Here is a 15,000-nt window from a genome sequence, read left to right as displayed (position 1 = left end):
CCATGACCAGTACAGCACCATGACAAATACAATGACAAGTACAGTTCCATGACAGGTACCATGACGGGTACCATGACCAGTACAGTACATTACATGTACATTACATGGGCCCTCATTTCACTGACAGGCAACTGGAAGTAATCAACTAAGCGGGCAAAGATTAGCTAAAGCTAATTTGTAGTTTTTTACAACTGCTTACACACATTTTCAAAAGCTCTGTGTCTTTTTTTCAAACCTCTACACACAAATCCGACTATTTCTCACACAAATGCAAAATGCCTCATCTCCTGCAAAATGAAACACTGCATTCAAAATATCATGAACACATCTCAAAATCAAGCTTTTGCAACACATTGTAAACACTTTTGTCATAATATCATGTTTTTGGATATACCATGTACACACTGGTGCTCTAAATCTAAAACACTTCTTTCATGGGCTTCTATGTATATTGCCATATTATGGTGTTTGAGTGGCAGGTTTCAGAAATTGTGTGATTTTGTGCGTAAGCATTTGAAAAAAAACTGTAATTGCTTAAAGGTGCGATTTGTAGGATTGTTACCGAACGTTCTTTAGGCCAAAATCAAAACACTGGTGAACATTCTCAAGACTACCAGACGCGAGCCTCTTCTGGGTTGCCAGATGTAATGAAGACTTAGCTAACATTAGTTGACCTGCAGCTGCTTTAACGTTTCTCCAACCATGACCCAGCTACACATTACGGAAACAGTGAAAACAAAAAATACCTCTCTAACCAACGTAACATATTTAGCTGAAGTTAGCGATGCAGATGAAGTTTAGCATAGGCTACCTGTTGTGGATAAATATGGCCAGCTCTGCGTCAGACTTGATATTCTTCGTTTCACGAAGACGTCACCATCTCAGGAAGCTCCTCCGATGTCCACTTAATTTGTTTCTTGTTTTAATTTTGGAAATTTGCCTGCCTCTCATAGGCGTTCATGACTACAACTGACAGCTGTTGACAGTTGGCCTTTGCTAATTTGGCAACCCAAATAGGAGGACGCGCTAACCCATTATTAATACGCTATTCTAGAATTAATCGTTCAAAACATACACGAAAATTCCAAGAGATTCCGCCCCGTAACTCATTTTTTTTCATTGGTTTTACGGGGTTTTACAGGTTAGAGTAATGCTGTCAAATAAGCCATTACTTCAATTAATCGTGTTTCCTTACTCTCTGACAACATATGGTGATCATTTTTGGAATGGTTACAGTTTATTTTCCATTATTTCCTACATACTGGTCCTTTAACTTTACAGATATGATTCAAAATGCATGATTTGGTTGTGGTGGAAAGTAAAATGGCAAGATTCATGCTATTATGAATAAGTGAACATTTCACCTGACTTTTGGCACATACAGTACCACCCGGAGTGATAATGATTTTTTATTATTTATTAATTCATTATTTTTAATTTAATGCCATGATCGAGACCCTCATGTATAGGTCAGTGCATTGGTCTCACACACCAAACGGTAGCCATGCATGATCAAGACACTTTGCACATTCTCTGACTTGACTGATTGATGCTCATTGCTCATCAATGCAATTAGAGCCAATGTCATACATGTACACTTTTTTTTTGTTTTTGTTTTTTGAAATGTCAGTATATTTTCTGGCCTTTTGCCTTAATATCGGTAGGACTGGAGAGAGAGACAGGAAGCAAGCGGGAGAGAGAGGTGAGGTGGGATCGGGACATGACCGCAGGCGGGAATGGAACCTGGGTCTCCATGGGCACTGAGACCCACATGTGGCACGCTGCCGCCTCTTGCACCAAAGCTCCTCCTTACATGTATACTTCTACGTGTATACTTGTATGCCTACACATTTGAAATAAATTACAAAAAAATTATGATTAATTGAATTTCTGCTCAAACTAGTATAACGCGGTCATTACATTCCCATATCCTGTGTCCTTCATAAACGTCTCGTATGCTCTGGTCTGAGGTTGCCCAGTGCCAGGCAGATGAATGGCAGTGTGGTGTGTGTGTGTGAGACCATGTTGCTCTGCTGAGGTCTGTCTGTGTGTGTGTGTGTGTGTGTGTGCCCACTGGCGGCGAGATGGCCGGCGCTTTGGTGCGATTTGTGGCGCAGGCCAAAACAGATGCTCCAGCAGACAGCCATCTCTGGCCACCATAACTCTCCTCGCCCCTTCAAAACTCACCTTTATCACGTTGGGATGGCTCTTTAAACGGGACACTTGGCGAACGCTTTTATTTATTTTACAGTGTGTCGGTGTGAATGTATGTTTGTGTATGTGTGTGTGTGTGTGTCTTTGTGTGTGTTTGTTGTTGCACATGTATATGTGTGTGTGTGTGTGTGTGTGTGTGTGTGTGTGTAGACTTTTGCGACTCTGCTGTGCGTTAGCTGTGGTGCTGTGGTGAGGAGTTATTTATTTGGTTACTTACGTCTGTTTAATCAAGACTAATGGCCGGGGGTGGGGTGTGTGTGTGTGTGTGTGAGGGGGGTGGGGAGGGGTGTCTGAGGCCTGGCAGAGGTGCAGTGATTCCAGTCGTCGCTGTGACACCATCTGGGCCCAGCACATAAAGCTGTCGCGGCCCCGCACGCCTCCAGATGTTTCCCACGCCCCATACCCGCGCCGCCCGAGAAGGATGGCACCGAAAGGAGAGCACAGAGATCACATCAACACACATGTGTGCCTGCACGCACACACACACACACACACACACACACACACACACACACACATGTGTTTGCCTGCACACACACACACACATACACACACACACACACACACACATGTGTGCCTGCACGCACACACACACACACATACACACACACACACACAAAGCCATGCTATGCTCACACAGAGACACAAAGATTCACCACTAGCCACAACAACACACACAGACACAAAGAGATGCTACACCAGCCCACAAATTCCACACCACACCAACAAACAGACACAGACACAAAACATCACAACACGCAGATATACAGTATAAAGATGCTACACTACCATACATCGACACACCACACTACCACACACACACATAGACACACCACACTGACACACACATACATAGACACACCACACTACCACACACACACATAGACACACCACACTGACACACACATACATAGACACACCACACCAACACACATACATAGACACACCACACCAACACGCACATACATAAACACAGCAAAGCAACACACACACATACATAGACACACCACACTGACACACATACATAGACACACCACACCAACACACACATACATAGACACACCACACCAACACGCACATACATAAACACAGCAAAGCAACACACACACATACATAGACACACCACACTGACACACATACATAGACACACCACACCAACACACACATACAGTACATAGACACACCACACCAACACGCACATACATAAACACATCAAAGCAACACACACATACATAGACTCAGCACACCAACACACACATACATAGACACAGCAAAGCAACACACACATACATAGACACACCACACTGACACACACATACATAGACACACCACAGCATTGCATGCATACATAGACACAGCAAAGCAACACACACATACATAAACACACCACGCTGACACGCACATACATAAACACACCACACTGACACACACATACATAAACACACCACAGCATTGCATGCATACATAGACACAGCAAAACAACACACACATACATAAACACACCACACTGACACACACATACATAGACACACCACACTGACACACACATACATAGACACACCACAGCATTGCATGCATACATAGACACAGCAAAGCAACACACACATACATAAACACACCACGCTGACACGCACATACATAAACACACCACACTGACACACACATACATAAACACACCACAGCATTGCATGCATACATAGACACAGCAAAACAACACACACATACATAGACACACCACACTGACACACACATACATAGACACAGCACACCAACACACACATACATAAACACACCACACCGACACACACATACATAGACACACCACACTGACACACACATACATAGACACACCACACTGACACACACATACATAAACACACCACACTGACACACACATACATAGACACACCACACCAACACACACATACATAAACACACCACACTGACACACACATACATAGACACACCACACCAACACACACATACATAAACACACCACACTGACACACACATACATAGACACACCACACCAACACACACACACATAGACACACCACACCAACACACACACATAGACACACCACACCGACACACACACACATACACACCACACCGACACACACACACATAGACACACCACACCGACACACACACACATAGACACACCACACTGATAGTAATTTTGATACCATAGATTTAATAGAGACTCAGTCAGACCAATAGTATGAAAAATCAGGAACAGAGTTTATTTACAATGATGCACATCAAGGGAGAGACAGCATGACTTCACCTAAAGATCCATCAGCTGCTCTAACTAGACAAGGAAATAGTTCGGGTTTAAGTATCCTTCCAGGCTGACAGGAGATGGCATTGGTCATCCCATCTCACGTGGACTACACTGAATCAGACTCTGATTAGTGGCAACCTGGCAATCCGGAGCAGATAGCTACTGACGCAGCCATGCAGAACAGTGAAACACTGCAAAGTCATAATATTCCCGCTTATCTCTAACTACAGTCACACACAGATATACACAGGGACAGTACAGATATCATACAGTCATTACATAGATTCATACTTTTAGTATCAAAGTGACCCACTAATGAGAAATGCAGAACATTAACCCACATATTGGAATATTGGACATAATGCAGAACATTAAACCACATATTGGAATATTGGACATAATGTTCTATTCCACTTTCTCTCAGTCCCCCTTTTTCAGCCTTTATGGCTGGAACATTTTATCAAATTGTGCCACTGGGAAAATGCACAAAATATAAATGATTATACACTTGTTTCATTAAAGTTAGTCAGATCCAAATAAGCAGGTACATGACTAGATACATGATTTAACAGATTTCTTCATAAGTTGTGAAAAATAGCTACACATGATTGGTGTACAATAACAACCAAATAAATCAAAGAGCAAATTGTCACAATAATCAAAACAAGAGCTAGTGATCCAAAAATAATATATTTGGTCTATCCCCCTAAACTATTCAGAAACTTAGAGGCATCAGGACCTAAATCACATGTATATAAAAATAATAAGTTCTGAATCCAATACTCTCAACACCGACACACACACACATAGACACACCACACTAACACACACATACATAGACACACCACACTGACACACACATACATAGACACACCACACCAACACACACATACAAAGACACACCACACTAACAAACACATACATAGACACACCACACTGACACACACATACATAGACACACCACACTAACACACACATACATAGACACACCACACTGACACACACATACATAGACACACCACACTGACACACACATACATAGACACACCACACTGACACACACATACATAGACACACCACAGCAACACACACATACATAGACACACCACACTGACACACACACACACATAGACACACCACACTAACACACAAATACATAAACACACCACACTAACACACACATACATAGACACACCACACTAACACACACATACATAGACACACCACACTGACACACACATACATAAACACACCACACTGACACACACATACATAGACACACCACACCAACACACACATACATAGACACACCACAGCAACACAAAACAAAAGACATGCCCCAGGAACACACAGCATGGAAACATATCATGGCAACACACACACAGTAAATGCTCCACCAACAGAATGGCTATGAAACATGCCATAATAACACACAATGCCATACCACAATCACACATCACCAACATGGCTGCCGTTCATTTCCCTGCAAAATCCTCTGCCATCTCCTGCCTAAACTGGTCCTATTCTCAGGATCAGTTTCGCATCTGCTTTACCCAGAATGGCGTGATAATGTGTGTCAGATCATATGATTCATGCTTGTTTCACGTCTTTACAGAATAAAAAAATATTCACACACACACACATACACACACTTCACTCAAATGCGTGTGAGCTAACAGACACACACACACACACACACACTAACACACACTTTCTCTCTTTTTTTCTTTCACTCTCTCTCTTTCACTCTCTCACTCTCTCATACACACCTGCATACACACATGCTCACCGTCACACACACATATTGGCACGTGACATAGGCGGTATGTGTGATTTACACATTGGGCTCCCCATGTAAATGTGTTTACAGCGCGCTGCTGTTTCTGTGATGTGGGGAGAATGCAGCACAGGAAAGAATGCCATTACAGTAAACAACAGGCTGTCCCTGGCCCATCTTTAAGCTAAACCTCTCTTTTAGTGTGTGTGTGTGTGTGTGTCTGTGTGTGTGTCTGTGCATGAGTATGTGTTTTTGTGTGTGTGTGTGTGTCTCTGTGTCTGTGTGTTTGTGTGTGTGTGTGTGTGTGTGTGTGTGTGTGTGTGTGTGTGTGACTGTGTGTGTGTGTGTGTGTGTGTGTGTGTGTGTGTCTGTGCATTAGAATGTGTGTGTGTGTGTGTGCGTGTGTGTGTGAGCAGGCACGGTATCTGTTCGTCCCAGGTCACTCTTTAAAGCTGTGCCCAGTTCTGTTTTAGTGCTGTAGTGGGCCCACACCATCCTCCTCCTCTGGGTCCATAAAGACACCACGCCGCATATGGCCACCGTCAAGCACAGTGTTATCTTTTATGCATGTCTTTGTGTGTGTGTGTGTGTGTGTGTGTGTGTGTGTGTGTGTGTGTGGCCTCAGGTGTGTGTGTGTGTGTTTGTGTTTGTGTGTGTGTGTGTGTGTGTGTGTGTGTGTGTGTGTGTGTGTGTGTGTGTGTGACATGTTGTTTTATGTATTTTGTTTTTGACATTCAGAGCAGGTGTTGTTGTAGAGTTTAGAGGTAGACACAGGCCTCCATGAGACCCCAGAGATGAGCGAGGAGCTGCTGACTTATTCAGGGCTGAGCCTCTACGGCTGTCACGCTAACGCTAACGCTCATCTAACTATCCCACTGGAGATGAGGAAAATAACAACAACCACATCTATTAGCATTATAATTATTGTTGTCGTTGTTGTTGTTGTTGTATAATGTGCTATGTAAATCAAATGCTGATGTTCGTCTTCCCATACATTCAACATATTTTTAGAAATGTAAGCACTAATCCTCCTTTATACCCCCCAACATAACATTTGTAATATGAGACAAATCAGGACTAGATATTAATATCAGTGCCTAGTGTGGAGGCCCCAGTTAACTGTTTATCCTCCTGTGTCCCCAGACTCCGACCTGGAGCCCCACACCAACTACGAGTATCGCGTGGGGGCCTGGAACCGCTTTGGCCGTGGGTACAGCACTCACGTGCGGGTCACCACCAGAGAGGACGCCCCCACGGGTGTCCCCGCTCCCCGCTGGAGCAAGGTGGAAAACCGCGACGACATCATCCAGCTGGACTGGGAGGTGCCAGTCAAACCCAATGGTAAGGCTCTGTCAGGGGGAAATGGGCCGGGCACAGGAATGTTATCAAGAATACTTCTAGAATACTGTAGGTCTAGAATTCAAGAATAATTGTAGTTCTAGAATATTCTATTGTTTAGATGGAAAGATATTTTCTTCATTTTACACAAATCTGATAATGTCACTGATGTTGTTTCTTGTTAACACTGATATATATTCTATTCAGTTTTTATTTATCATAAAATATCCACAAACTACAATTCCTCATCATTACAGGGAGGCCACACCAGGCACTCAACTGAAGTGTCCCGTTCGCTGCCTGCTGCAGCAATTAACTTCCACTGTAATCAGTGGCACTGGCTACACCAGATGGGATAGCGACGCGTATGTAAAAAAAAATTGATCTGTCTTCCAAAACTATTTTTACCCTCCGCAAACGGAGCACCTCACTTGCGGATCCAGCGTAGCCCAGGTGTTAGCCCTGGACTTCTCTTTCAGTTTAGTGTACAGTTGGGCAGTGTACCTGTGACACTGGTTTTGGCCAGCTCCATCGTTTCCTTTATTTTACACTGATCCAAGAAGGGCACTGCTATTAATTCTTGTCAGTCTTGACATATTATATTTATTTAGTTCATCATAACTTTTTAAAAATGATGAATTCATCACTCTTAGCTCTAATTTATAATAGTTCACCCAGTCAGTGTCTGGGCAGCTCCATCCCCAGGCCTGATGCATTCATTCATTCATTCATTCATTCATTCATTCATTCATTCATTCATTCTCTATTTATTCTCGAAAGTTAATTAAAGGATAGTCCTCATTTTCAGTGAAGCTGAGATTACAATTACAATAAAACAACAACAAAAAATAGTAGACAATAGTTGTGGTGAAAAGTAGGCCTACAAATAAGACAAAATAAAATAAGCAATAAGATACATACAATTGTAGAAGGGAAGAAAAAATAAATGTAAAAACACACAGGCGCTGAAACTCCAGTGCTGCTCCTGCTGCTGCTGCTGTTGCTGGGCTAATTAGTGTGTGATGTGAACAAAAAGTGTAAGTGGCTGATTCATTTATCAGCTTCCTTTAAAAGGCAGAGCCATTGCTGCAGTTAATCTGCAGCTCGGCGGAATAATGCGGGAGAAAAGGGGGGAGTTTTGCATGCACATAAGTGGGCACTAAGTGAAATAACAAGCTTCATTTGCCCGAAACTTCTGGGCTACTTATTATGTACAGAAACGTGTTGATTGGCCATTAGAAGTTCATTTGGGGCCCTAATCAGTGGGCTCGCTGGCCAATCTGTTGTGATTTCAAAGAGAGCTGGAGCACAGTCTCAGCTACACCCAGCCTGGGCTCCTTTTAAAGAGGGGTGTGTGTGTGTGTGTGTGTGTGTGTGTGTGTGTGTGTGTGTGTGTGTGTGTGTGTGTGTGTGTGTGTGTGTGTGTGTGTGTGTGTGTGTGTTTGTGTGTGTGTGTGTGTGTGTGTTTGTGTGTGTGTGTGTATGTGTGTGTGTGTGTGTGTGTGTTTGTGTGTGTGTGTGTGTGCATGCCTGAGTGTGTTTGTGTGTGCGTGTGTATGTCTGTGTGTGTGCAAATCTGTGCGTGTTTGAGACACTGTAGTGGTGGTACTGCATGTAAAGCAGTAGAATCTGAGCCGTGGCAGTTGCATATTGAGTGGCATGTGCGTGTCGGGCACTCGGGTTGGCCTAGCATCCCTCTTAAGTCGTCTTAGTCAGCTATATCTTTTGATTTGCCCTTTTACTGACCCTCATGGAAATATATGGCTTTTTTTTCCCCAAGCAGTTTCATAGCAGTGGGTTTGACTGATCATTTTCAACTGTTCACAGAGACTTGTATTTGTCAAAACAATGTTATCATGCCACGGTGGTATTGTGTTGGTAATGGATTGCGATCACAGGATTGCTGAGAATTCCATAAAGGCCAAACAGTGTTGCCGTGGTGATGAGGTGAGTGTTGTTGTGTCTCCGTGACAGGTGAGATCAGGTACTATGTGGTCCTCCGTGACGGGCAGGAGCGTTACCGCGGTAGCGAGTCCAGTTTCACGGATGTGGGGGGAATCCAGCCCTATCAAGAGTATGAATACCAGTTACATGCCTGCACTACTGCTGGATGCACAGACAGCAAGAAGGTGAGTACACACACACACATGCGTGCACACACACACACACACACACACACACACACACACACACACACACACACACACACACACACACATGTGCGCGCACACACACACACACACACACACACACACACACACACACACACACATGCGTACACACACACACACACACACACACACACACACACACACACACGATGAAACTAATTTCACAAGGGCTATTGCATATTTACTTCTTTAATTCTTTGGCCAGTATTTCCAAATGTATCACCCCCAAGCCAGTTTGTACCACTTACTGTAGTGGTCCCTCCATTGGCTTCATTATAGCATGGAGTATGGGCCCTAGAGGAGCTCAGGGGTGGACCTGGGCCATAGTGCTCCTGACTGCACCAGTGCTCTTTGGCTGCCTCTGTGTGTGTGTGTGTATGTGTGTGTGTGTGTGTGTGTGTGTGTGTGTGTGTGTGTGTGTGTGTGTGTGTGCATCCGTGTGTTTGTGTGTGGGTGTGTGTGCATGCATCTGTGTGTGTGTGTGTGTGTGTGTGTGTGTGTGTGTGTGTGTGTGTGTGTGTGTGTGTGTGTGTGTGCATGCGTGTGTGTGTCTGTGTGTGTATGTGTGTGTGTGTGTGTGTGTGTGTGTGTGTGTGTGTGTGTGCGTGCAGGTTTGGGACTGCTGAGCAAACATGATATTTCTGATAGCAGATTAATAGCAGCGGAGGCTGCTCCAGCGCTATCTCTGTGACATTTCTGTTATCTGGCGAGTAATTGATGTCCAGGGCCGGCCTGATGAAAGTCCAAATGAAAGAGTAATTCTGCCTTTTGTCTAATTTTAGATCAGATTAGTTCTATCCGTCCAGATCTGCCTGCTGTGCCTACTGCCTCACAGCGCAGCATAGTGCAGCAGCCAACAGTGCTGCAAACAGCCACAGCACAGGGCCTTTTGGGATGCTGCACGACACGTTTCCTGTGTGTGTGTGTGTGTGTGTGTGTGTGTGTGTGTGTATGTCTGTGTGTGTGTCTGTGTGCGTGTGCGTATGTGTGTGTGTGTGTGTGTGTGTGTGTGTGTGTGTGTGTGTGTCTGTGTGTGTGTGTAGCGCCACACAGCCAGCCCGCCAGTGGCTCTGGCAGTAAACAGTACTGCAGACAACCACAGCGACAGCGCAGGGCCTTTTGGGATGTGTGTGTGTGTGTATGTGTGTGTAGTGCTTGTTTGGATAGCAGTGCAGGTGGTGGTCAGGGGGAGCTTGTGAGAGCATAGGTCCAGGTTCCTCGTGCTCTGGACGCTTTTAAGTGAGGAGGATTAAGCCGTACACCTGCACGCAAACACCCACACACCCACAATTATGGTTTGGGCCCCAATACAAGGGGAGCAATTACCCAGGAGGCCGAGCTGGAGCAGGAGGAGGCCGGCCGCTGGCCCTGTCGCCGCAGCAACAAAGGCTGCTGATTTAATCTCAGTGGACGCTCTGAGGAGCCCTCAGCCTCTGCATCAGCAAGAACGATGAGGCACCCTGCCGGTCCTGACGCTTACACACACACACACACACACACACACACAAATACACACACACACACTCACACACAAATACACATACACACACACACACACGTATACAGACACAAGTACACATACGCATACAAACACATACACACTTCCACGCACACACACTCGCACACAGTCACACACACTCACCCTCTCACCTCCATTCCGGCCAACCGAGTTGACTTAAGAGGAAGAGGGGGGAAGGGGGAAAGAAAAACACCTTAACCATCCACACACCCCCATACACACACACACACCTCCACACACACACACACACACACACACACACACACACCTCCACACACACACACACACACACACACCTCCACACACACACACACCTCCACACACACCCCCCCCCCACACACACACACACCTCCACACACACACACCTTCAGGCCCTGCACTCCTCCCCCTAATAGTCTGCCACTCCTGAAGACACCAGCTGAAACCACTAGTGACATTCTATTAGAGCAGGATATCCAAGGCGCCATTAGGGCAAATTGCTCCGTAATTCTTCCTCTCTGTGTGTGTGTGTGTGTGTGTGTGTGTGTGCAGGTGGTGGCGGTGACAGTGCAGGGGGCTCCGGAGCAGGTGTCGGCCCCGCTGGTGAGCGCTGTGGGCCCCCGAGCGCTGCTCCTGGCATGGGCCCCGCCGGACAGACCCAACGGCATCGTGCGCGAGTACCACATCAATCAGACCGGAGCGGGACGCGTGCACAGCCACACGGGAGAGGGCGAGCTGCAGCACACCGTCACAGGTCACACACACACACACACACACACACACACACACACACACACACACACACACACACAGACACAAAGAGACAGACACACACACACACACACACACACACACACACACACACACACACACACATACACGCACACAGACACATACATTGATGCCGCCCCCCTCCACACACAAACACACACACAACACATACACATTGATTCTCCTACACACAGAGAAGCACACGCAGAACAGATGTGTGTACATTGATTCTCCTCTACACACACACCAATGTTTTGAAATGACAACAGAAAATGTATGATAACTGATCACACTCGTATGTAGTAGGGGTGTAAAGATTAACCGATACGTATCGGTATCCGTTTTTAACGTGTAAGATACGGCTACATCGATACGTGAAGCCCCGTATCGGAATAAAACTGAAATGAACCGGTCATTATATCGATTTACTTGTTACGAATCGGTTCACAACCTTTTCTGCTCGCTCAGACTCTCATTTACGTTCCAAGCAGTGCGTCCATCCCACGTCCGGTTTTGAAACTATACGTGGCACGGAATTGTGGGTAATGCAGTTCGTTTTTGGCTACATTCATTGCTCAAAGTTGTCAAATTACCTCATTACCCATACATCTACTGCAACTTAAGCACGTGACAACTCGCACTCGGTCGTTTGTTTTACAGTTTTTACTCTTTTGTTTTTCAAAATCCAGCGCGAAATTAAACACTAAACAGCAACGATAGTCTGTAGAGTATAGCCTTACGTTTGATGAAGGGATTTCCTTAATGTTAAATAATAATTTGGCCCTTGCTAAAACGATGCACAAATTATTAGCCAATTATTTTGTTCATATTCACTCAGACTTGTGGCATTATAGGTTTCTGCATTAGGTCTACCGTTGGAACAAAATAAACCCAGAGAGTTCATTGATATGTAGGCCTATTTTATTCTTGTAGGCTATATAAGAAAAGGCCAAGAGTGTCTTAAGCACTGTTTTATTTTATTTCGGTATTGTCTTACCTCATCAAGGCTACAGCTCCATGAAAACAATCAGATATAACTCTATAAAATCTATAAAGTCTATAAAAAAAATGTTGTATTTGGCTGCTGTGTTTGACTGAAATGTAGACTATTCTTTTTTCATTTCAATACAGTATATGAAACAAACCTCAGTTTAGATAATCATATTCACACATTTTTTTGCCTAATTGACAACCATGACCATGATAACTGATAATATAAAATGAATGTGCACCTTGAGCAAATGATAAAAAATCTTTCAGAATTCTTTCTATTCTTGAACTGCATCGAATTGCATCGAATCGTACTGAATCGTTTTTTATGAACATGTATCTTTTCTTGTATCGAATCGTGCCCATGTATCTATATGCAAATCGTATCGTCTTTTACATGAGAGATTCACACCCCTAGTATATAGTCATGAGCACACACAAACACAGACACACACACACACACACACACACACACACACACACACACACACACACACACATACAGGTACTCACATACTGTACATAAACCAAGAAAGAGCATTATACAATTTCTGGTCACTGGTCAGTACTCTGGCACGTGTGCATATGTGTGTGTGTGTGTGTGTGTGTGTGCATGTTTGCGTGGTGTGGCGTCTCCTGTGCGCCTGTGTGTGTTTTCGTGATTCCTGTAAACCCCCGAGCCGTGTGTGAGATTGACAGGTGCATTGGGCGCTAACTAATCCCATGCGTGAGGCATGATGTCATGGCCACTTACATGACTGCACTACACTAAAGAGCAGAGCAGGGACATGTGCTCATCACCGGCCACCAGATTGATGGAGCCATGAATCACGGGCTGTGTGTGGAGAGGAGGTGCTTGGCACTGTCACAATGGTTGTGTGTGTGTGTGTGTGTGTGTGTGTGTGCGTGTGTGTGTGTGTGTTTATATGCGTGTATGTATGTATCTGCTCATCTCCCCACACTGTCCTGTGTGGCGCATGTGTGTGTGTGTGTGTGTGTGTGTGTGTGTGTGTGTGTGTGTGTGTGTGTGTGTGTGTGTGTGCGTGCGTGCGTGCGTGTGTGTGTGTGTGTGTGTGTGCAGCCCCGTCCGTCTCCTCGTCTGCGTCCCGTCTTATTTATGCGCGCTGTTTCAGGAAGCAGCGTAATGAGCGGAGTTACACCTGATTCCCGCCATGAGCGCCGGCCCTGCCCATCAGCAAGGCCCATCAGAGCAGCCACGCTGATTTGTGGCTCTCGCCAACCCCTCTCTACCCCTCTCTCCCCCTCTCCCCCTCTCTCCCCCTCTCTCTCTCTCTCCCCCTCTCTCTCTCCCCCTCTCTCTCCCTCTCTCTCTCTCTCTCCCCGCTGGCCCTCTACCTCTCTCTCTCTCTCCTTCTCCCCCTTCCTCCCCCTCTATCCCTCTCCCTCTTTCTCTCTCACTCTCTCTTTCTCTCTCTCTCACCGTCCCTCCCTCTATCTCCACCTCTCCCTCTCATCTCATTCTCTCTCATTCCCTTTCTTTCCCCTCGTCTCTCTGTCTCCCTATCTCTCATCCTCTGCATCTATCTCTCTCTAAATCCCTCTCTTTCTCTCTCATCCTCTATATCTCTCTCTCCCTCTCTCTCTCTCTCATCCTCTATATCTATCTATATCATTCCCTGTCTTGTTCTCTCACCCTCTCATGCCCCCCCCTCTCTCTATCCCTCTCTCTCTACCTCTCTCTCTCTCCTTCCCTCTCTTTCTCTCTCCATCTCTATCTCTATCTCTCTATCTTTCTCTCTTTCCCTCTCACCCCTCACTGGAGAGGAGCATCACCACTGGCCCTCTGCCATCAGTCACTGGGACAAGGAGACACAGCAGCATGCGGAAACACACATCAGATCAGTAAACACACACACACACACACACACACACACACACACACACCAGAGCATACAACACATACATAGAGCAAGACAGAGCACAAGTACATGCG

The 15,000-nt window shown here is 45.3% G+C and overlaps 1 protein-coding gene across 1 annotated transcript in view; it reads left to right on the top strand.

Moving 5' to 3' along the window:
- The window catches only part of ush2a (Usher syndrome 2A (autosomal recessive, mild)), a 319,377-nt gene that overhangs the window by 220,649 nt on the left and 83,728 nt on the right, over positions 1-15,000 (top strand). Inside the window, exons 52-54 of the mRNA XM_076300107.1 lie at positions 7,422-7,619; positions 9,591-9,745; positions 11,838-12,039. Of these exons, the coding sequence (XP_076156222.1) occupies positions 7,422-7,619; positions 9,591-9,745; positions 11,838-12,039 (555 nt within the window). The remainder of the gene's footprint in view (positions 1-7,421; positions 7,620-9,590; positions 9,746-11,837; positions 12,040-15,000) is intronic.

Source organism: Alosa pseudoharengus, unplaced genomic scaffold (genome assembly GCF_046254945.1).
Source record: "Alosa pseudoharengus isolate Yale_2024_CS ecotype anadromous, Long Island Sound unplaced genomic scaffold, YU_APseudo_1.1 YU_APseudo_1.1_scf_22, whole genome shotgun sequence".
Taxonomy (NCBI): Eukaryota; Metazoa; Chordata; class Actinopteri; order Clupeiformes; family Clupeidae; genus Alosa; species Alosa pseudoharengus.
This window is presented reverse-complemented; position numbering and strand designations above follow the sequence as displayed.